Here is a 23,230-nt window from a genome sequence, read left to right on the forward strand (position 1 = left end):
TTTTTAAAGATTTTATTTATTTATTGGACAGACAGAGATCACAAGTAGGCAGAGAGGCAGGCAGAGAGAGGAAGGGAAGCAGGCTCCCCGCTGAGCAGAGAGCCCGACGCGGGGCTCGATCCCAGGACCCCGGGATCATGACCTGAGCCGAAGGCAGAGGCTTTAACCCACTGAGCCACCCAGGCGCCCCAAGCCTCTGACTCTTGACTTTGGCTCAGGTCATGGCCTCAGGGTCGTGGGATCAACCATGGTGTCAGGCTCTGCACTCAGTTGGGAGTGTACTTGAGAGTCTCTCTCCCTATCCCTTGGCCCCTCCCCTCACTCCCGTGCACTCTCATACTTTCTCCCTCTCTCAAATAAATAAATCTTAAAAAACAAAAGCAAACAAGGAATAAAAGAATGGGGCTGCCCATAAAATGAGGACGGAAATAGCTCTGGACTAAGTAAAAAAAAAAAAGTTTTGTGGGGCACCTGGGTGGTTCAGTGGGTTAAAGCCTCTGTCTTCGGCTCAGGTCATGATCTCAGAGTTCTGAGATCAAGCCCCGCATCAGGCTCTCTGCTCAGCAGGGAGCCTGCTTCCTTTCCTCTCTCTCTGCCTGCCTACTTGTGATCTCTGTCAAATGAATAAATAAAATCTTTAAAAAAAAAAGTTTTGTTTTTTTTCCCTGCATGCATAGAAACAGTAATTAAGTAAATTACGGAGAAATTGTTTTACTTCAGAAAGAAAAAAAAAGGGGGGGAAAGAATACATTTGATATACCTGAGGAGGCAAAGAATGAAGTAGCTCTCTCAAAGTCCATTAGGAGAAAAAAAGAGACAAGGAAAAAGGCACAGTGAGTGAAGGAAATTAAATGAATCTCATTTGATCTCTAGTAGACCATTTCCTCCCTCTTCTCATCCTTCTCCCTGCAAAATCTTTCAGAAAAGCAAAGATTTACTTTAATCTCATGACAGCACAATAAAAATGTCCCAGTGGGGAAGGCTATGCACATGTAGAGGCAGGAATTATTTGGGAAACGTCTGTACCTCCCTCTAAATTCTGTTGTAAACTTAACACTGCTCTTTAAAAAAAAAACAAAAAAAAACTTTTTAGAAAAGCTGGATCAAGTGAGTTAGGTAAGAGACATTTAGCGCACGTAGCTCCATCCTCAGTTAATATTGTTAAAAGATAAACTAGGCATACTGAAAACTTTAAGAGTTTATTTGAGCAAAAATCAATTTGAATATAGCAGTGCCATACCTGAGTGGTTAGGTGTGCTCCACCAAGAAAGGTGGAATAAAGACTTACATAGAAAAGGTGTGGAAGCAAAGAAACTATCTGATTGGCTTAAAGCCCATTAGGCTATTCGTGATTGGTTGTTCCTAGGTTTTAATTTCATAACCTTCAAGTACTTACACGCTTAAATTTTGGTTTGCTTATGTAGGCCACCAGAGCATTAGAGCCACCTCAGTCCGATGGCTTCCTTGTTTCATTCATTTAACACTAGGCACCCACTATGTGCCAACCACAGTCGTCTGACTGAATTTCACTCGGGATTTGGGATATTGAAAATTCAGAGAATCTCATGATTTTGAAATGAACTTGTGTTTAATAATGTAAGTTATGGGGGCGCCTGGGTGGCTCAGTGGGTTAAGGCCTCTGCCTTTGGCTCGGGTCATGGTCCCACGAGCCCCACGTCCGACTCTCTGCTCGGTGGGGAGCTTGCTTCCTCCTCTCTCCCTCTCTGCCTGCCTCTCTGCCTACTTGTGATCTCTGTCTGTCAAATAAATAAATTAAATCTTAAGGAATGAAATTTTTAAAAAAATAATACAAATTATGCAGTGAAGAACACAGGCTTCAATATCCAACACGGTCTATATAGTTCTTCTAAAAATTCAGCCAATTTAAAACATGCTAATTATTTCAAGCATTCTCATATTTATCTATTTACTAATACTTAGTGATTCTTGGTCCTGACATAGTACTTTAGTTTTATTTCCTAGCATTAGCTACAAGCATTCAGAACCCATTTTCTAAAATGTAGTCATCCCAATGCAGGGATCATTGACTTTGCTTTAGATACCTGTTTTGCCCACCATGTTGTTCAAACTATGTTATTATTCTCTTTCATAGATTATTTCAAAGTGTTCATTCTCTTCTGAATCACTGATTTCTTCAGAGCACTTCATAACTGCAAATGAAAACCTCACCAACTGACAAATAATAAATAGCCATGAAAGGTCAGGATTCTAAGACTTAGGGCTTTCATGGCCAGAGTCTAACCCATATAGTCCTGTATCACGTTGCCAAGGAATAAATACCACAAGATAGACATAATAAACTCCTGATAAGAAACAAAGAAAGCCCAACCAACCCCCACCCCAATGGCCCTGTTATCTTATGCCAGAAAGGTATCCATTTCATCTTCTCTTACTTTCCATTGGGAATAGAACACAATAAAAGACAGTAAACCCTAAAAGCCAACTAGAAAAAGAAAATTTGAATTTCTTTTGAGAGAAGGGGTCTGCCAAGTGACAAGACTACACCATCTAACACATACAAAACTACAAACTCTCCAGAAAAACCAAGTATTAATGCTGAAGTTGAGATAAAGAATCTACAGAGAAAAAGTTGGCTGTTCCAGGGGAAGAAAACCTCAGTTACACAGGGCTGCTGCTCTACATTTCAAATTCTGTGTCAACAGCACACCTGGAGTTATGCAACGGGGCAGCTTCACAGGTACATATGTGCAGTCTGAAAATAACCATCATCCTATTTCTTTTTTTTTTTTTAATTTTTATTTTTTATAAACATATAATGTATTATTAGCCCCAGGGGTACAGGTCTGTGAATCGCCAGGTTTACACACTTCACAGCACTCACCATAGCACATACCCTCCCCAATGTCCATCATCATCCCATTTCTTATTCACAGACTTCAGTGTCAAAGTTGGTTGCAATTTTGGATTTAAAAATTAGTCCAATGGAAAAATACATTGGCAACATAAAATGATTTTTTTCTTCTTTCCAAAAGTTAAGCAAAAAAAAAAAAAAAAAAAAAAAAAAGCTTTCCTTCTATTTTCTTAGCACTCAAATGACCTCCAATCAGAGTTGAAACAATAGGATATAGTATAAGAAAATAAGGTAAAGATAGGAGATATTACAAGATTCTGAAGCAAAATTCTGAAGTCATTAATTCAATTACTTTGAAAAATAATTTTGTAGCCATAAAGGTAGGGCACAGCATAATAAAAGCCCTGTCAGATACAACTTGCAGATATATCTTTTGTACTTTATAAGTGAGAAAACTAAAGCTTCAAGGTTGAAGGATTTGCTCTTAGCCCAAAGATATCATTGGCACACAGGGCTTCTAATTTCTCACCTTTCATTTGTCTTAGAGCTTATTATAACCTGGAAAAGTTAGGCAAAGACTGCTCAATCCATAGGTCTAATGATAACAATAATGATAAACAATACCACCAAAACAGTTTTTACTTACGGCTTAAATTGTAGACATTCCAAGTTTGGCAAATAGAAAGTCCTTTCTCAAGCTTTCTACCAACGTGTAGCATGTGTAACAGGAAAACCCTGACATCATTATTTTGGCTACTAAATTGGCCATTGGTTGTGGCTATTTGACCTCCTTTAAGAGAATCTGTCTTGTAAGGCTCAGACAACCACCACCAAGGACAAGAACTAGAGACTCGCACTTGGGTGCCTCTCTTCTGTCAGTTTCACTTACCTTGATGGGTACTTCAGTGAGTAAGCAGCAGCCAAGAACCCACCCAAGTTGTGTCCAAGCAAGATCATTTTGTCCAGTCCTAGGGCACATCTCCACTCTTCAATGGATTCCACAAACTGATTCTCCACTTCTTCCGCATCACTGTCAAACCTGGGCCTACTACTTCGTCCAAAGCCCAACAGGTCAAAAGCATAGACGGGTCTATTGGTGCAAAGATCTCCAAAATTCAGTGCCCAGAGTCCAAGTCCACCTCCAAAACCATGGAGGAGGACAAGTGGAGTCTTATTTGAAATATTATGAGATAACTTCAGTGTCCATATTTTATTTCCATTAGAAATACGAACAGGTTCTTTTTTGTATGTGCAGGGGACACCTAATGAAAACATAAAAAAGAAATTCTGCTTAGCTTTACTACTTCTGAGAAGGGGAATATTTTAAAGGAAATCAGAAATAAATAATCTAGAAATTATCTGGTATCCATTCATATGATTTTAGCCTTTATTAGCTCATTCCTAAAAAAAAGCTTACATCTTATTCAAACAAGTAATTCTCAATTACCATATATTACACCTAAGTGGGAAGTTCTATCTCAGATAACTCTCAAGTACCTGTGGCCAAGGTCTTTTGGCAAGTCATGTTAGCTCTTTTCACATCCACCAAATGAGGGTCTTACACTCTTAGAACGAGAGAGGAACTCAGTGCTCACGGGACACATTATTTGAAGGTCTCTAACTTTGGAGACAATAACAAAAGAATACCTTGAATTTGTCTAACAGCTGAAGAGTAATCACTGAAGATTGAAGTCAGACTCACTTTTCCCTAAAAAGTAACCATGAATTTAAGGATGCACTAGCAGTATCTGCACTGAACACCTAACTGAAATCCTGAGTCACTTCAAAGTTTAGTAGGAAAGAGGTGACAGGGTATGGCAGGAAGTCCTGGCATGAGGTGCCAGGTAGTGTGGGTTCAAGTCCAACAATCTCCCTAGAAAATAGAAATAATCGCAATTTTGTAGATAAAAACTTTTACTTGTTTTCAGTGCTGTAGGACTCAATACTTTAAGTCTCCCCCAAGTTGACTAAAGATAAAACCAATTTGAAATTCCTTTACATTAAATTATCAACTGAATATAGACACTTCATATAAAGCACTTATTTGTGCATATTCATCTGCAGAAGACAAATACTGGAGAACTGGGAGTTTCTGTGCTTTAGCCAAAGAAATAATCTTGGGTTTTGTACCACACAGTAGCAGTGAAGAGGAAACCTAGCATTCACTTAGAATATTAACAGAGCCCAAGCCTCCAAATGGGGGGAAATGCTATACCAGTTTAGAAGAGATGATCTAGCAGCATTAGAACCAAACCAAACCACGTCAGCATTCTGTACACAGATGTGTGCATATTTCCATAAAAACCATCTGTAACCTCTAATAGATAGCTCACTCACCCCACTGTATTACAAGTCACTTGCTTTCACATCTGATACTGAACCAAGGGCCAATTCTCATTCCTATTTGCATCCCTAGAATTTAGCAGTAGGGAATCCTTATGTTTGTAAAATGCATAAATTGAGCATCTAGCACCCTTTTATATCTTCTGACAAGATTTTTTTTTATTTTAGTAAACCATAATGTCAACTTTTCCAGCTTTGTAGAGAACAAGATTACCCAAGTATACAGACTGAATAGAAATTTATTTTCATGCTATAAATGCATGTAAGATGACTAACTATCTCTTCCTATGGATATAGTCAGTTACAGTCGCTTACTCCTGAATCATTCAAATGCACAAATAAAATCCATTTGTGGTACAGAGAATGAAAAGGAGACATGGGCAAACATCTGCACATACATCCACAATAATCATGTATGTGAACTGCTCCTCTGAATCCACGCCTAAAATATATCAGCAGAACAAAACTACACAATTAGCACCATTGCTTAAAAGTATACCCCAAGGGGTGCCTGGATGGCTCAGTGGGTTAAAGCCTCTGCCTTCAGCTCAGGTCATGATCTCAGGGTCCTGGGATTGAACCCCGCATTGGGCTCTCTGCTCAGCAGGGAGCCTGCTTCCCTCTCTCTCTGCCTGCCTCTCTGCCTACTTGTGATCTCTCTGTCAAATAAATAAATAAAATCTTAAAAAAAAAAAAAAAAGTATACCCAAAGATACCAGGATAGCCCTGACAGTACAAGTTTGGGTAAATTTCACTGCTCATAAGAAATTTTGTAAAAAGGTTTCCACACCACTAAAATGCACAATTAAAAAAAATCCTAGGAAACCAAAACCAGAGGGAACGCTAAAGATCACCCTACCTCTTCATTTTACAGATAACAAATGGGAAACTGAGAAAGTGACTTACCTAAGGTGCTGATATCATCTGGTTGCATATCTGGGCCTGGACCAAGTTATCTTGTTCTACTCCAGTATTGCTCCATTCTACAAAGCTACCTATTCTGGAACACCTAGAGCCTATTAGATTGTAGTCAGGGGCCTTTGGGGAGTCCCTGAGACCCTTTCAGGCGGTTTATGAGGTCAAAACTATTTTCATAACAAAACTAAGATAACTTTTCATGCTCATTCTTTGATGGGTATGCAGCAGAGTTTTACAGAGATCACTAGATGTGATTACCAACAGCCTGAATGCAGAAGCAGATATGAGAATCCAGCTGTTTTATATTAAGCCAGAAATCAAAGAGATTTGCAAACAATGCTACTTTTCTCACTGTATTTCTATTTGAAAAGTAGTTATTTTTAGAAAACATGTTATTTATTTTAACCTATAATGGGTTCCGATTTTTAAATGAATAAATTAACATACTTCAAATAATTCACTTTTAATTTCTAATTGGTAAAGAGTCATGGCTATAACTGATAAACAAAGCTCCTTAAGGCCCTTACCAATTTAAGAGTATAACAGGGACCCACGACCAAAAGTTTAAGAACCCCTGCCTTCCAACACTTCTGTACTTGTTGATGACATGGAAACGCGGAAAAAGCACTTTTGCCAACAAACTAACACACCACAGAATCTTATCTCCAGTTTCTGGGCAGTGTGATCTTAGCAAACAGCTCAGGCAACTTACAAAAAGAAAACCTTACATTTTAAAATTTTCTCTTCAGCTTCTTTAAGGTGTGATGTAGATGTAGGGCACCACGTGGGAAGCCAACCAGTTAGCCATCCTGACCTAGAACATCAAAAAGAAAATACAAAGACATAAGTTAATGCTCTTCTCAACTTAAAACTGTTACATTTGAAGAAAAGCAAAAGAGGAAATTTACTGTCCATGTGATGGTGAAGCTATCTACATCTGGCAGAATCCACCTAATACATACAAAGTTATTGTGGTAAAGTACTGGGGAACAGACATTCAACTTCAGCCTGTGAACCTACAAGTAGATATCAAAATCCATATTTATGGATAATCAGACTTCAAGTAATCAAGCAGAAATAAAAAATAGGCAGAACAAGAAAAGACAAAAAAAGGCATTCACCCCAACCCACTGTAAGAAAGCCTCTTACCAGGGTGGAAATGCAGAAAAGGTAAAGACCATGAGTGGGTTCACTTAAATGGTAGGCTCACAAGCAGGTATAAAATCTTAAGGTTGAGAGAAGAGAAAATTTTATTAAAAAGGAAATTGGTTTTGGTTTTTTTTTTTTTTTTTTTTTTTTTTTTAAGCTTCAAAGTTTATGGTTCAGAGTGGGAATGCACCCCTAATACAAATGCAGAAGTTTGGCCTATGTATAACTTGCCTAGAGTGACTGGGTTAACTGTTAGTGAACATCTCTGGGATCCAACAAATAGTAGATGAAAAGAATGACCAAGGCCTTTGGCAGAAGATAGCTTAAAAAAGAGAACAAGGAATCAAGCTTGAGGCAACGAGCAAGGAAAGGTATGGGAATGGGATGCTGGAACAGACAGGCTTTGCTCATAGCCAGCCAAGGAGAGGATAAGCTATAACTCCTGGCCCGGTGGCAACAGACTACAGGCTTATCCTAACAATCTGGGTTAATGTGGAGCTCCAGCACTCATCTGACAGCAAGGGCGTTAGCACCTGACCAAGAGTATTTAAAGTGAAAGCTTTCTGATGAAAGAGAAAATGAATCAGAGTAGGAAGAAAGAAACTACTACAGGTTTCAGATGTGAGGTATGGCCTTGAACCAAGGCTTTGGCAACAGGGATGGAGACAAGAAAATAAGGCCAAGGAATATTTAAAAATAAATCAGGCTAAAAGATACAAACTTACAACTAGACAAAGAGTAAGTTCTGGAGATCTAGAGCACAGCATAATGATTATGGTCAATAACACTGTATACTTCAAAACTAAGAGACTAGATCTTAAATGTTCTCACCACAAAAAAGAAATAGTAATTACATGATGTGATAGAGGTGTTAGCTAAATCATAACCATACTGCAGCATATAAAGGGTATATATAAATGTATCAAACCAACATGGTTGTGTGCCTTCAACTTATACAATGTTATATGAAAGGGGGCAGGATCTAATGGAGGAAACAGGTGACCCAGCAACTATAATTACATGATGGAATTAATTCATTCCACAAGTATTTATTGGGCACCTACTGTCATTCGGAACATCAGTTATCAAACAGAGGTAAGAGTGATTAGTTCTTCTTGAGAGCATCAGGGAGTTGCTTTTGAGCTAGATCTACATAAAATGAATGGGATTATTTCAACAGGTAGAGTGGCAGTTCAGCCATCCCCAGTGAAGGAAAGGGCAGGAGCACATGCACATAAGGAAATGCATAATGTATGTTCTGAGATAACAAACACATTGTTTCCAATGGCTGTTCTAAAAATTACCACAAACTTGGGAGCTTAAAACAACAGAAATTTATTCAGGGCCACACTCCCAACAGAGGCTCTGGGGAAAATCTATTCCTCGCCCTTTTATTGGTTCTGGTGACTGCTGGTATTCTTTATCGGTGGCAGGGTCACTCCAGTTATCTGTGTCCATTACCACATTGTCCTCTGTGTGGCTTCTCCTCTCCTGCCTGTTTGCAATCTCCCTCTGCCTCTCACTTATAGAATCACTAGTGCTTGCATTTAGGGCCCACCCAGATAACCCAGGATCATCTCACAGTTTCTTATTTTTTTAGATTTTATTTATTTAAGAGAGAGAGAACATGAGAGGGAAGAGGTCAGAGGGAGAAGCAGACTCCCTGCTGAGCAGGGACCACCCCCTCCCCCCACAACGTGGGGCTTGATCCCAGGACTCCAGGATCATGACCTGAGCTGAAGGCAGTTGCTTAACCAACTGAGCCATCCAGGTGCCCCCATCTCAGTTTCGAACTCAATTGGTTAAATTGGAAGTTTGCAAAATCTCTGCCATGTAAAGTAACACTCTGGGCACCTGGGTGGCTCAGTTGGTTGAGCCTTCAGGTTGGGTCATGATCTCAGGGTCCTGGATCAAGCCCCGTGCCAGGATCCCTGCTAGGCAAGGAGGCTGCTTCTCCCTCTCCCACCCCCTTTGCTTATGTTTCCTCTCTTGCTAGGTCTCTCTCTGTCAAATAAATAGATAAAATCTTAAAAAAAAAAAAAACAAAAAACAAACACAGGTTCTGAGGACTAGAAAATGGACTCAGCTTTGGAGACTATTATCTTTGGGGATGACTACCACAAATATGAAGCATGAAGTGTGTTCCAAGATAAAATATTTAAACATCCAACAAATGGTAGTTGACATTATACTGATGACAACAAAACAATTCACTAAAATTATGTGGCATTAATTAGTAATACCTAAAATAAGAGTTTTAACTAAGGTTCAGAAGTACTTCAGAAATAGAGGGGCACCTGGGTGGCTCAGTGGGTTAAGCTTCTGCCTTTGGCTAAGGTCATGATCTCAGGGTCCCCGGATCGAGACCTGGCATCAGGCTCCCTGCTGGGAGCCTGCATCCCCTTCCCCAACCTCTGCCTACTTGTGATCTGTCAAATAAATAAAACCTTTAAAATAAAAAAAAGTACTTCAGAAATAGAAATTGACAAAGAATTGTCATTTTGCATGACTCCTTACCTCAAAGGTAAGGCTACTTCTAGCTGACCTTCAATAGGAAACAGCCCTATTCCAACCTTTTACTTGACACTCGAAGTATCATTTTTGTCTCTGTTTTCTAGCCATACAATATTCCCTATTCTCTCACTTCCTGGTGCTGAATATCCTTGGAATATGCATCTCCCCTTCTCTTCATGATCCATTATACCTCTCACCAACCTCAGATTAGATTTCATTCCCCCTTCCCGATATACCCAAACTGGATTAGATCAGGATAGCAGGATATCACCCAATTCTCAAGATCTATTCTCTTCCTTTTCAAGTTGTATTACAACATTCTTATTTACTCACCAATATCCTTACCCAACTGTATGATCCTTAACGGTAAGAACTCTGTGTTCACCAATGCATATTATTATACACTGATGTTATAAATGAAGTTTTTGCTCCATCTGAAATGTACTGGCTACAATGAATTACAAGTGGATCACTTGAGTATTAAGAGAATCTTCTGGGATGATAGTGACATTCTTTATCTTAACAGGTGATTGGATTATACAATTCAGCAAATGAACACTTAAGATTTAAGCATTTAATCATAATACAATTTTATGCTAAAAAGAAATAAGTAAAACAGGTTGGATTTGATAACTGGTTGAATAGAAAAAATGTGTAATAGAGGATTCCTAGGTTTCTGAGTCAGGTACCACTAATAACCATAAATAATACATGAATAAGAATAGGTGTGAGTAGAGAACTGTGCTAAGTTTGGATGGGTGGCTCTAACAACCAGCTTTTTCTAAGCTTTGTAGGCTCATCCTACATTTGTCTGCTTATAGAATTTCTCTGGGTATTAGGTAGAACAGCTGCTTGATAAGTGTTTTGCAGAATGATTAAGTCAATCACAACACAGGATATATTCTCAATCCAAGTCACTCAGATTTTGTAGATCTGAAAAGGTTTAGGAATGTTAAGCACCAGATCCAAGAGTATCAAGGTAGTAAGGAAATGATACAAGTAGAGATTTAAATCTAATTCCAAGTGACATCAAAGACCTTTTTTCTCAGGTGACTACCTTCCTTAAAATATGTGAGGTGCTATCATGACCTACAGGATAAAGTCACAGGACAAAGTCACATTCTTTAGGCCTGCATGGAAAAAAAAGATACATAATAGCCTGCATTATAACCAGGCTCCATTCCAAATGTTCTCTGTGTTAGTTTCAAACCTTCTACATTAACAAGATCAGAGGATACGACCCCAGGCATCCCCCACAAATGTTTCATAAAACTTATTATCAAGGTAAAAACATAATAGAAACATTATTATTAGAAACATTATTATTAGTCTATTTGTAAATATATAAAGCTATAAATTATCAAGGAAAAACAATTCAAGGTTTTAGCAATGAGTTTTTCAATCATGCAACAATTATCAATTGTTTAAAAAAAAAACCACTGTTAACAAGCAGTTAAAAGAATCTCATGATTTTTGGAGCTTAAAATTTAAAAAGTAAACATTATTAAGCTGAAGCTGTTTTGTCATTGACCAGGAATGGTCATCAAAGTCTATGTTAGGCCACAAAAATATGAGCTAGTACCAGAGGAAGTTACTTAAAACTCAATCTCATCAGTTTTCTTAAATAGCCCTCAAATCATAGCACAGTTCTTTGCCAGAGAGAATCAGAGGTCAGTACCCAAAAAAAAACCAAAACAAAACAAAACAAAACAAAAAGTCAAATGAACTATAGTCTACTATTGCTCCAACTGCCATCAGGTTGGGGCAAAGAAAACACAAATGCAATCTTCATTTCAGTCTTTAAAAAAAATTTACATTCTCTGAATACCTACTAAGTACAGGGCCTCAAGTTTAAAATGTTATATAACAGCCTGCAATAGGAATTATGCCTACCCTCCTCACAAAACCAATTTTCAAAGGATAGGATGTCTTGTCCACTCATTTTTGCCTCCTAGCGATAGGCTTAGCGCAAAGAGAAAATGCAAAATAATGTTTTTATGTTTGCAAGTCTAGTGCATTACACTAAAAATCAGGGCTCTACAACCATAAGAGCCACTAACCCTCTTCAGGTTTTCTCAGCAACTTTTTCATCAAAGCAGATAATTGTTTTTAAGTGGAGTTTTTCTGAAGTATATTTAAACTGAAAAAATCCATAAACAAAGCATAGTAAAATATTTTATTTTCACTCAATGGAATTGTAGAGATTCCTCTCTTCTCCTAAGCCTTGATAATATTTCTGTCTAATCACCTTTGCCTAAACCAGATAAAATGTTTTAGAGAAACTGTCTTCTACTTCTTTCTTAGAGATACTCTATCTAATTGAGTCCCACACACATAACTGGCTCAAGGAAACATTTTTAAACAGTGAAAGAAAAGCTGCGGTCTATCTTTTTTGTTCTTCACTTGATTACCCTTTGTTCTCAAATTCCCACAGTTGAGCTTGCAACATCTATTGCTTCAACCCTCCAAAACACCCACTCAGCCTCATCTCCTGTATTCCACGTAAATTAAACTCATCTTCAAAGAGATTCTCTGCCCCTTCCACAAAATCTCCTATGTCCTCCGGTGTTGTTCTAGGCTTAGTGTGCGGAAGACTGAAACTAAGAACCCAAGACTGAAGCTTAGAAGAATGGCTGGATATCTGGCAAGGTCACAAAATCTAAAATAAAAATTAAATTCATGTGGCCCAGCTATAAAACAGTAAACAAGGAAACAAAACAGTAAACAAGATACAGGGCTTCCTCCTCACAGCTTTGGAACATAAACAGAAAAGCAAAACTCAATTTCCCTGTTTTATTTAAACAGATAATCAATAAACACCATCATCCACTACTGAGGCCCTAACTTGGGAAGCAACCCAAATATCAATGGCAATATAAAGAAAAAGCCATTCACCATAGGGACTACATCTATTTAAAACAACAGGAAGACGTATGAAAAAGTGCACCAAAAGGTTTTCTACGCAGCCACATCAGCTGAGCACTTAACTCTCAGCAAGGCTGAGGATCTAAGCCCTAAAGCATCTATTAAAAAAATAATAATAATAAAGTACAAGGAATCTTGCTTTATAACTCTGTAATAAATATAGAGAATCTTTTTAGTGAGCAGACTTCCAAGTTAAAAGAAAAAAAAAATCTTGAAAGACTACACTAGAGGTGGCATTCTAAGGAAAGACAAAAAAGATGTGCTTAACATTAACAGAATTTATTAACTTAAGAATCTGATTTTAAACATCCTGAGTTCGAGCGATAAAACACTGAATTTTTTCTCTTAACTTTCTACCTAATCTTTTTTTTTTTTTTTTAAAGGATTTTATTTATTTATCATAGAGAGAGAGAACAAGCAGGGGGAGCGGCAGGCAGCCCTCTGAACAAGGAATCCAACACGGGTCTTGATCCCATGACCCCAGGATCATGACCTGAGCCACCCAGGAGACCTTACCTAATCTTTTTTTTTTTTTTTTAAATAACATTGTACTCAGGTGCCTGGGTGGCTCAGTCCTTAAGCATCTGCCTTCGGCTCAAGTCATGATCCCAGAGTCCTGAGATCCAGCCCCACATTGGGATCCCTGCTCAACAGGAAGCCTGCTTCTCCCTCTCACACTCTCCCTGCCTGTTGTGTTCACCTTCTCTCTCTCTGTAAAATAAATAAGTCTTTAAAATAATAAATAAATAAAATAGCATTGTACTTATACCCTACTGCCATCAACATTTACATTTCCTTATAATCCCTGTTTTGTTCTCTTAGGCATAGCTGACTATCTATAGTATTACCAAACCTGAATTGCACAATCTATAAATATTGTGAAACAGGTTTCAAAGATTTCTGAAGAAAATATACAAAAGTCTGGCCAATTTCCACACACTGTTGGCCACTTAAATAACATTTCTAATTAGGTTATAAGTAAAGAGGATTTCATTATATTACAATTTTTTTTTAAATGGCCTCCATCTCTATACTGGTACTATCAAGAGAGAAAAGTTGTTTATTACTGCTCTCTATCCTACTCTAAGTACAGTAGTCTCTCTCATTTAGAGAAACTATGAGGTTTTGTTTCTTTTGTAAATATCCAAATTGAAGAGAGGTATGAATATACATATTCTTCTGAAATAATTCCTCAACCAATGAATGATTAACAACTTTCAAATAAGACATTACAACACTTTTGCAAATAAGGGCCTTTCCTGGGTAATGGAAAATCCTATCATGCCCTTTCATTTTAAATAAATAATAGCTCACATGATTTGAATTATCACTAACCATTAGGTCAATCAAGCCCTCTAATATACTACAGCACATTAATTCACATTCTTTAACTATTTACTCCCTATAACCTGTAACTATGAAAGACCCAGAGTTGGAGAATCAGTATTTTAGACACAGTTATGTGCTGGTGATATTTTCTCCCCAGTTGTTTCCTACCTTCTCTCATACAGTAAACAAACCATCCTGGAGTCAGACACAGCACCAAACACACTTAAAAGAAAACTACAGGTGTACTTTTAGATTTACACTGCTTAACAAATCCAAGTGGCATTTCATGTTACTTCTAAAATAAGTTTATCTACTAGATAAAAACTAAAAATCCCAAGTCTCAAACTGAATAATAACTTTTAATAAAATCATCTTTCCACATAATTCTTTATGACTCACAATCAGGAATGAGGAATGATAGAACAAAGAGGTTAGACTAAAAATCTAACAATATAATATTTCTGAATGGCTATTACAAATAAGTCCAATCCTTAAGGTCTCCATTCAGAGTCATCTGTAATTCTCAATTGTATTATCCACTGTTGTTTTTATTAAGTGGACCATCCTGGGACTTTACATTTGTTTAAGTTCTTCCTCACAGGCCTGAAATCTCCATTTTGCTGGGTCTGTGACTGGCATTTTGAAGAACAGGCAAAATAAAGAAGTATGAGTTGTTTCACCCAAGGTCAAGAAGTAGAATCATATTCCTAACCTCCCAATATAACTTAAGCTTATGATCTTAGTTGTTGTCCTCGTCACATTCAAACTTCGAATTCTTACTGAGTGTATCAAAGAACATCTTTTGATGTTCTTTGAATATCTTAGGGTGAAAAATAGCAGGTTATAAAGCTGTAAAATATATAATAACTAGGTATTTTATCTTAATGTTTGTGTCAGCATAAATTTACAATATTGAACTGTTTAATTCAATAAACATTTATTGAAGTTTACTATTTATGAAACCCATTCAGGCTTTACCAGACATTTGAGTAAGACAAAAGCTTTGACCCCAATGAGCTGACAAAACAAATAACTACACTACAAAACATGGTATAAGTGCCATAAAGAAAGCTTAGGAAAATACTATAGGCCTTCAGAGAAGGGAGATCACAATCTGTTTTGGATCAAAGAAAACCATGTGAATCAAGACAAGGGAAATAGGATGAGCAAAGAACCTGTTTGGGAAACAATGAAAGATTGGCTAGAGCCCAGGGCACAGGGAGGAAATAATGCTCCGAAGGCAGGTAAGAGTCAAGCTGCCTACAAAGGGCTTTAAGTCAGGCTGAGCACCTGTAATAAAGCCACTGTGTATAGCTGCTACAAACAAGACTGTGCCTCTTGGGGAGAGAAAAGTAACCGATGAAATAAGCTATGCTGAAAGCATAGGAACTTTGGGTTCCTATGTTATTTATGTTATTTTAAATGGGTTATTAAAGTCTGCTATAGGGGTACCTGGTGGCTCAGTTGGTTAAGCATTTACATTTGGCTCAGGTCATAATCTCAGGGTCCTGGGATGGAGCCCCACACTGGGCTCCCTGCTCAGTGGGGAACCTACTTCTCTGGCTCCAGCTCCCCCTACTTGTGCTCTAGCATACTCTCTCTCTGTCAGATAAATAAAATCTTGAAAAATAAATAAATAATTAAAGCCTGTTATAAACCAGAAAAGGGAATATGTAGGGTCAGAACGAGGTGATTTCCAGGAGACACTGGAAATGGAAAGCTGATGTACTTAGAATCTACTGGACTTGGTAGATTTGGTATTCAGGGCCATGAAGATGGAGGTGGGCAGTGAAAAATCAGGCCACAGTTTTGAACCCAGATGACCAGAAGAATATAAGCACCCTAATGAAAATAGGTAAGTCAAGGGAAAAACTGGACTCTTTGTATTGTTTAGTTCAGGGGAAGAAAGGTGAAAATGACATCCAAATCTGCACGTTTTACATTTGAGGAATAAAGTGCAAACATCTGGCACACAATTAGAAACATCACCAGATTTCTGAAAAGGGCTCCATCATGAGAATAAGATTTTAGTTCTCTCCACAGAAAAGATGCTTCAAAGAGTAAAAGTAAACAAGACAAAATATGAAAACACAGATGAAAGAAGAAGTAGAATCTTGGAGGATTGTGACATTTAAAGAATGGAAAAAAAAAAAGAGAACCTAATAAAAGTGACTATTGATCTGAGGCTAAGGGATAAAGCAAAATGTCTTAAGAGTTATAATGTCTGGTAAGAATTTCAATAAGGAGAAGCTAACTTTACAGTGTCAAATACTGAGAAAGACCCAAGGAAGATAAGTACCCAGAAAAAAAAAAAGTCCGCTAGAATGTACCATTGAGAACTGCAGTGATTCTTAAGAAGTCGGGTAGCAAGGATTTGGGAAGGAGAGATGGCAACAGAGAGGAGTCACTGATCTTAGCGGTCTTTTAAAAATGGCAAAATCCACTATCTTATCTCCAAGGCAAAGGACAATAGTCAAATTCTAATGTAAATCCAGTAGGTGGCTGGTAAACCCACTGGAGGAGAAGGGGAGAAAAAAAAATCCTTTACTTGTAGCATTTTATGGTATCAATATAAATGAGTATTTATATCAAATACTACCACCATGGCTGATTTCAAGCTGGCAAAAGTTGGCAAAATTCTTGAAAGTTTAGCAATGGTTGCCAGTACAAGCCAACTCCAACACACCACTGCAAACCACCTATTTTACTGTCTGCTCTGCAGCTGAGCAATTCTGTCACAGCTTTCCTCTAAACTCAACAGATCATTCAACTTAATCATTCTTTGGGACAACCTTGCAGCAATTCACAGAAGTCTTCCCTACTCTTGTCACATTTAGCTTTCTCAACTGTCTTGCAACGAAAATGGTTAGATGTTGAAAGCAAAATGGCTTCCAGGCATGCCTGTCTTCACTGAGAAAATCACAAAGAAAAAAACAAGATTCATATGTGCCAAAAAGCCTTCCTCCACCTTTTTATAATTGTTTCCTTTGTTAATGTCAATTCCCCATCTAAACCTGAAGTGCCTTAAAGATCAAGAACTTGATAAAAGACCTATTTTCTCACAACCTCTAATGGCTCTTGGCATAGTTCCAGTTGATTAACCAAATTAAAAAAAAAAAAAGCTCTGTATCAGTGCAAGGATTAAGTAACAAAGTGTTAAGAGAGGAAGCAAAAGAGACAAGAACCAAACATCCCTCATTGAGTCCCAGTTCTACCAAGAAGCACCAGTGATATGGCAGAGGATATTAAACTAAATCTAGACACCTGGGGAGCTCCAATTCAGCTCTGCCACTCACTAGTGGGCTCCTGGTAGCCCTTTCAGTTGCTGTTGCAAATGAAAAATGGACAGAAATACTGTGCACACAGGATTGATCTTAGGTTTAATATAAACACATTTAGGCAACACCTCGCAGGATAGGTACTTGCTTGGTACAGTTAAGAAGACTACACTAGTATGTACACTGGATATTGCTTAAGTACATTGCCAAGAGTACCAAGGAGGCCCACCTCTGTCATGGGACTATAGCTGTTCAGCTGCTAAAGATATTTTATAGTCTGTCCCCAATGACCTGGGGACATCACCCCATCCACAAATTCCTTTCACAGTCATGCCCTGGACTCCAGGGCCCCACAAGAATATGGTGACCAAAAAGTCCACCTAAAAGCAGTTTCAGAAAGATAAAAAAGTGTTATGACAAACTAGGTGGGAACAAGCTACCAGTTAGGTTCCTACTTGTGTCCACATGAGGACATTCCCCATCTTACCTCAACAATGAAGTTTATCAACAAACCAAAACAATGGACCCATTCATAATGTAAACAAACTTCAAAGGAAGAACCTAGTTTCTAGTATTTCGAAACTATCACCTCACCCCCTCCCCTATCTTTCCAAATACAACTGCTTTCATAGTACTCCATATTACCTTTATCATTTAGGTTATGTTTCATATGCAAGTTTCTCCAGACATCTTAAGTAGAATTATCAAAATATTAAACATATATACAGAAACATAAAAGTTTACTTTCCAAAGGAAATGACCAGCCTTGAGAAATATGGCAATAATATTCATAATTTAATTTTTCCACTAATTGTTACCTGTCTACTGACAAGGGCACGAAGTTTCTAGCTACAGGTGGAAGAGAATAATTTAAATTTAGTATGTCTGTGTATCAAAAAGTTTCACGTTGGACATCTGCCCTCCAAATTCCATAAAGTTTTCTACATATACATGTGTTCTGAGACGCAAACACACCCACTTCTCCGGTAACACCACAACACTTAGAAACAAAGGAAGATCGCTGAAAGATTATTAATTCTGAACCTGCTGTCCATATAGTGTTAACATTCTTTCTACTAAGTATCTATAAATTAAACGCTTTCTGAAACCCAAAGTTATACACCCACACCCTCAAACCTCTTTCCCTCTCGCTGCGCCTCTCCTCTCCCCGACACCCCCCAATCTCCTGCACTTTCCAGTACGATTTCGGGTTCTCCATCTCCGACAGCCCCAGGGAAGCACCGCCCCTTCCCCCAGGCTCGGGAGGTTCTGCCCAAGCGGCGCATTTGTTCTCGTCCCGGGCTGGACGGAGAACAGGGCGCACCTGCAGCCAGAAGCCGCGCTCCGAAGTGCACGAAGGACTGAGCCGTTTCCCCTGGCTCGAGGCAGGTGTGAGAATGGCCGGTCACCGCCTGCCGGCTGTCCTGGGGCACGCGGGTCCGAGGAGTCCCCGGATGACGAGCCGGGCGTGGGTCGGGCCACCCTTGCAGCCGAGCCCGCGGAGACGCTTACACAACATCACGGCGGCCCCTCCGCGCGGAGGTCCTGCGGCGCGGCCGGGTAGGATTCACACCCTTTCCGCGCCTCCGCGCCTGGGGGCGCCCGGCAGGGACAGAGCCAGGCCGGGGCGTCCTCGGGGCGCAGCGCGGTCTCACGCCGGGCCGGACGACAGAGAGGCAGGCCGGGGTACGAGTCCTCGGCTACGCCGCCCGGCCCGACCTGGGCCCCTGTGGAAGGAGCGATCCCGAACCCCACGAAGTCGTGGCCGCACTCACCTCTCGCAGGTGTCCGCCGAGTCCACCTCCTCCTCCTCCGCCGCCATGGCCGCCGTCACCGCGCGAGCGCCGCACCGCGCCTCCAAGCCGGCTGACAGGCCGACTGGGACAGTGAGAGCCTCCGCTGCCCTTAAGGCCACCGGCGCCCGCGCATGCGTCGCCCTCCCACTTGCACGACGCGGCCGCGCGCGCGCGCGCGTGCCCGGGTCTCTCCACCCACATTCACCAGCTGCGCGTGCGCCCTAATGCCTGGCGCGATCCCGTGTGGGTTCTGGGTGGGGCTGTTAACCCTGGAACCCGTAAGATTCACCTGGAAATGTTAGGTAGCAAGTGGCTTCAGTAATACCCGTGTTAATGCATCAAACGCTAATATTAACTGTCAGTGCTGGGCACGAGGCAGGCATTCTGGAATTACCCTGGGACCTTCGCTGGAGGAGCTAAGATAGTATCAGATAGACGCTGCATTGGCGAACGGGACTGCAGCAGTGGAGAGAACTCTGGCCTTCCGCCAGCCGGTCCCTCCAGGTGGGTAGCCAAGGGGAAAAGGTGGCTCAAGCCTCTAAAGTCAATATTCACTGATGTGCTGGGGTTATAATAGTGGCCAGAACCAGCAACTGCCATTAGCCTCCCGCGGTATATATATTGGAGGGATCTAAAGTCAGTGTTTAGGTTAACTTAGAGTTCTTGAGAGGGATTTACTAACATAATGTCAACATTCTTGACCCGTTTTCAAGTCTTTTAGCCATCAGATACTGCCTGGTTTTGTAATTATACCTCTCCCTACAACAGGGGCCAAAGGCAGGCTACCCCCAGAAGTGCTACTTTAGCATATTGACTATTTTAAATAAAAGTTATTTAAGAGAATCTATGTAGAAAGCACACTCAGACCCTCCTGAAAACAGGAAATAAATCTCCATGTGATAGGTACCCTCTGTGCACCAGGATGTACATAAAGAGATAGCCTTATCACCAGAGATGGGAAATTTAGAGCCAAGAAGGCTTTATAAACAACTCTATCTACTTTTTACTAATTTCCGACCCCAGCCCAAATTCGGCTTAGAATTCCTTACTAATTGAAGTTTTCGAAGCTAAGTTTTCTGTATCCTGTCAATTCTTCACAGATACATTGTCTCTTTGTCTAAAAAGCATAAAAACTGCCTGCCTTGGTCATTTCTTTAGGTCTCAATTTCATTATTGGGCCTCTGTGTACATGTAGTAAACCACTGAATTATTTTCTCCTGTTAATCTGTCTCATAGAAATTTAAGTCCAGTTGGAAGACCTTGAAGGTAGAGAAGAATTTTTCCCTTCCCTTCACTATCATTCATCCATTCTTATCTACTGTGCGCCTACTATGAGTCCACTATGTTTTAGTAGCTGAAAAACAATGTACTAAAAAGGTCTGAGACCAGATCTCTCAAAGTTCTAGGACAACCTGGTGCTATTTCTAAATCTACTAAATCTTCTAAATAGTGACCTACTATCCAGTTACGTTGAATGAGAGTGCTTATGTTGGAAGGTCATCAGGACTTACTTTGACTCTCCAGTCGGATAGTCAGGTTGTGATACTTTTAAGGCAAGTGCATGGTCTGCTCTGCAGGCCCGGGCTGTGGAGTCCAAAAAACTAAATGCAGCCGTTATATCACCAAAGCTAAGTGTACCACACAGACTGATGATTGGTGCCCTACTGGTTCCAAGGTCGGCTTTAATCCCAAGAAGGATTTTTTCTAGGGAAAATGCCATTGTAGGGATCTGGGCCTTTATCAGAAGTCTGCAAATCAGAATGAGGCTGAAACATGGAGGGTTTTCTAGGGCTTCAATGGCCTGACTGACCTATAAATGGTTATAAAGTGCTGTAACTAAACAAAGTGAGAAAGTAAGTATAGTAGGGAGATAATAAGGACATGGGATGGGGCACCTGGGTGGCCCAGTTGATTAAACATCCAACTCTTGATGTTGGCTCATGTCATGATCTCAAGGCATGAGACCAAGCCCCATGTTGGGCTCTATTCTCAGTGTGGGATTTGCCTAAAATTCTCTCTCTTCCTTTCACTCCGCCCTTCTCCCCACCCTGCCTGCCCACTCTGTGTGCAAGGACCTCTCTCTTTCTCACTCAATCTCTAAAATAAATAAATAAATAAAATCTTGAAGAAGAAGAAGAAAAAGAAGGAGAAGGAAGGGGAAGGAGAGGGGGAGGAAGAGGGATAGTAAGGAAAAATGATACTTGGATCAAGGGAAGGGCGCGGACACCAACTGTATGACCTTGGGGGAGGGGAATCACATGATGAGGGCTTCTCAGAGTCTAATCTGCATGTGGACTTTTTGGGGATATTGTTAAGTTGCAGATTCCAATTCTGTGGGTCTGGTATGGGACCTAATTATTAATTAATAGAGATTCTCTATTTCTAATCAGCTCCCAGTGATGCCTATGGTCTTGCACACCACCCCCCCTTTTTAAAAAAGATTTTATTTATTTTTTGATAGAGAGACATAGAGAGGGAACACAAGCAGGAGGCGTGGGAGAGGGAGAACAGGCTTCCCACAGAGCAGGGAGCCTGATGTGGGGCTCAATTCCAGGACCCAAGGATCATGACTGAGCCACCCAGGCATCCCTGCACACCACCTTTTAAATAACAAAGCTCTAGCACAACCACTGGAACTTTATGATGAAAATTATCTAAATCCCACTGTTCAGTAAAGTAGTCATGAGTCATATGTAGCTATAGAGCATTGAAATGTGTCTAGTGTGACTGAATTTTTTATTTTAACTAATTTATTTTAATTGACTTGAATTTAAAAATCCACATGTGGGGGCACCTGGGTGGCTCCGTAGGTTAAAGCTGCTGCCTTCGGCTCAGGTCATGATCCCAGGGTCCTGGGATCGAGCCCTGCATTGGGCTCTCTGAGGGAGCCTGCTTCCTCCTCTCTCTCTCTCTTGCCTGCCTCTCTGCCTAGTTGTGATCTCTGTCTGTCAAATAAATAAATAAAATCTTAAAAAAAATAAAAAAATAAAAATAAAAATCCACATGTGGTTAATGGTTACCATGTTGGACAAGAAGGTTTCGATCATCTACTCCTCAGCTATGAAAATGAGAATTTGAAACTGGATGATTCTCTACATTCCTTCTGGTGTTCTGTGGTTCCAAGTTGTTGTCAAGATTATATGGAAGGCGGGGTTTGATGAGGGCGCTGATGTTATGATGTTAAAATTTGGAGTAAAGGCCTGGGAACTAAGAGCTCTACCACAGTAGGGTTGGGAAAGAAGGGTATTGTCCCTTAAGGGCTGGATTCTAGAACTTCTGGTAGAATTGCTCTCCAGAGACACAAGACTCTGACTAGTCAATGAATATCAGTTGAACTCTTCAGAAGCAGATAAAAGGCCTCCTTTGGCAAGATTCAAATGCTAGGCCATAAAGGAAAGAAGTGAGTAATACTACCACATCAAAATATAAAATCTCTGTGTGAAAAAAGACACAATAGAACACAATGCAAAAATTTGAAACAGACCTAGATTTAATAATTTCAATATATAAAGAAAAATTAAATAATAAAATGTAGAAAATAGAGTTTAAAAATCCTCCTCGGAAGAGAAAACTCTCAAGCCATAAATAGGCACAAGATGCTTATACTCACCTGTGATCAAGGAAATGATGACATAATGACATGATGACATAAATGAAAAGAGTTCATGATACTAAGTATTGGCAAGAACCTGGATCGATGGGGAATACATCTACCCAGTCCACGGGAGTGCCAGTTGATACAGCCATTTGGAAAATGATTTGGAAGTTACCTGTCTGAAAATGTAAAATTAACTCTCTGACCCAGCAACTTAATTTCTGGGCATCAGTCCTTTCTCATGTGCACATAAAGATATATAAAATGATGTTTCCTTCAGTTACTCTAATAGAAGGAAAGAAAAGAAACAAAATTAGTAAGAATGCCCATGATTAAATAAATTCTGGTACCCCCATAATATGAAATACCATGACAGCACTAATTTGGAAAGCTCTCCAGAGCATATTGATATGTAGTAAAAGCAAATCCATGGAATATGAGTCAAAAGTTGGTACTTTGAGATTAATACAATTGATAAGCTCCTAGCTAACTAATCAAGGAAAAAAAAAAGCATGAATGAAGACTATCGGGTTTGGAAAAGAGGATGTAA

The 23,230-nt window shown here is 39.7% G+C and overlaps 1 protein-coding gene across 1 annotated transcript in view; it reads right to left on the minus strand.

Moving 5' to 3' along the window:
• Window positions 1-22,132, minus strand: part of LOC111159069 (abhydrolase domain containing 5) — a 35,689-nt gene extending 13,557 nt beyond the window's left edge. Inside the window, 5 exon segments of the mRNA XM_022521451.1 lie at window positions 3,723-4,095; window positions 6,823-6,908; window positions 19,065-19,254; window positions 19,257-19,374; window positions 22,106-22,132. Of these exon segments, the coding sequence (XP_022377159.1) occupies window positions 3,723-4,095; window positions 6,823-6,908; window positions 19,065-19,254; window positions 19,257-19,374; window positions 22,106-22,132 (794 nt within the window).
• Window positions 22,133-23,230: the final 1,098 nt, after the last annotated feature.

This window comes from Enhydra lutris, unplaced genomic scaffold (genome assembly GCF_002288905.1).
Source record: "Enhydra lutris kenyoni isolate GAN:26980312 unplaced genomic scaffold, ASM228890v2 scaffoldscaffold66, whole genome shotgun sequence".
In the NCBI taxonomy this organism is placed as follows: Eukaryota; Metazoa; Chordata; class Mammalia; order Carnivora; family Mustelidae; genus Enhydra; species Enhydra lutris.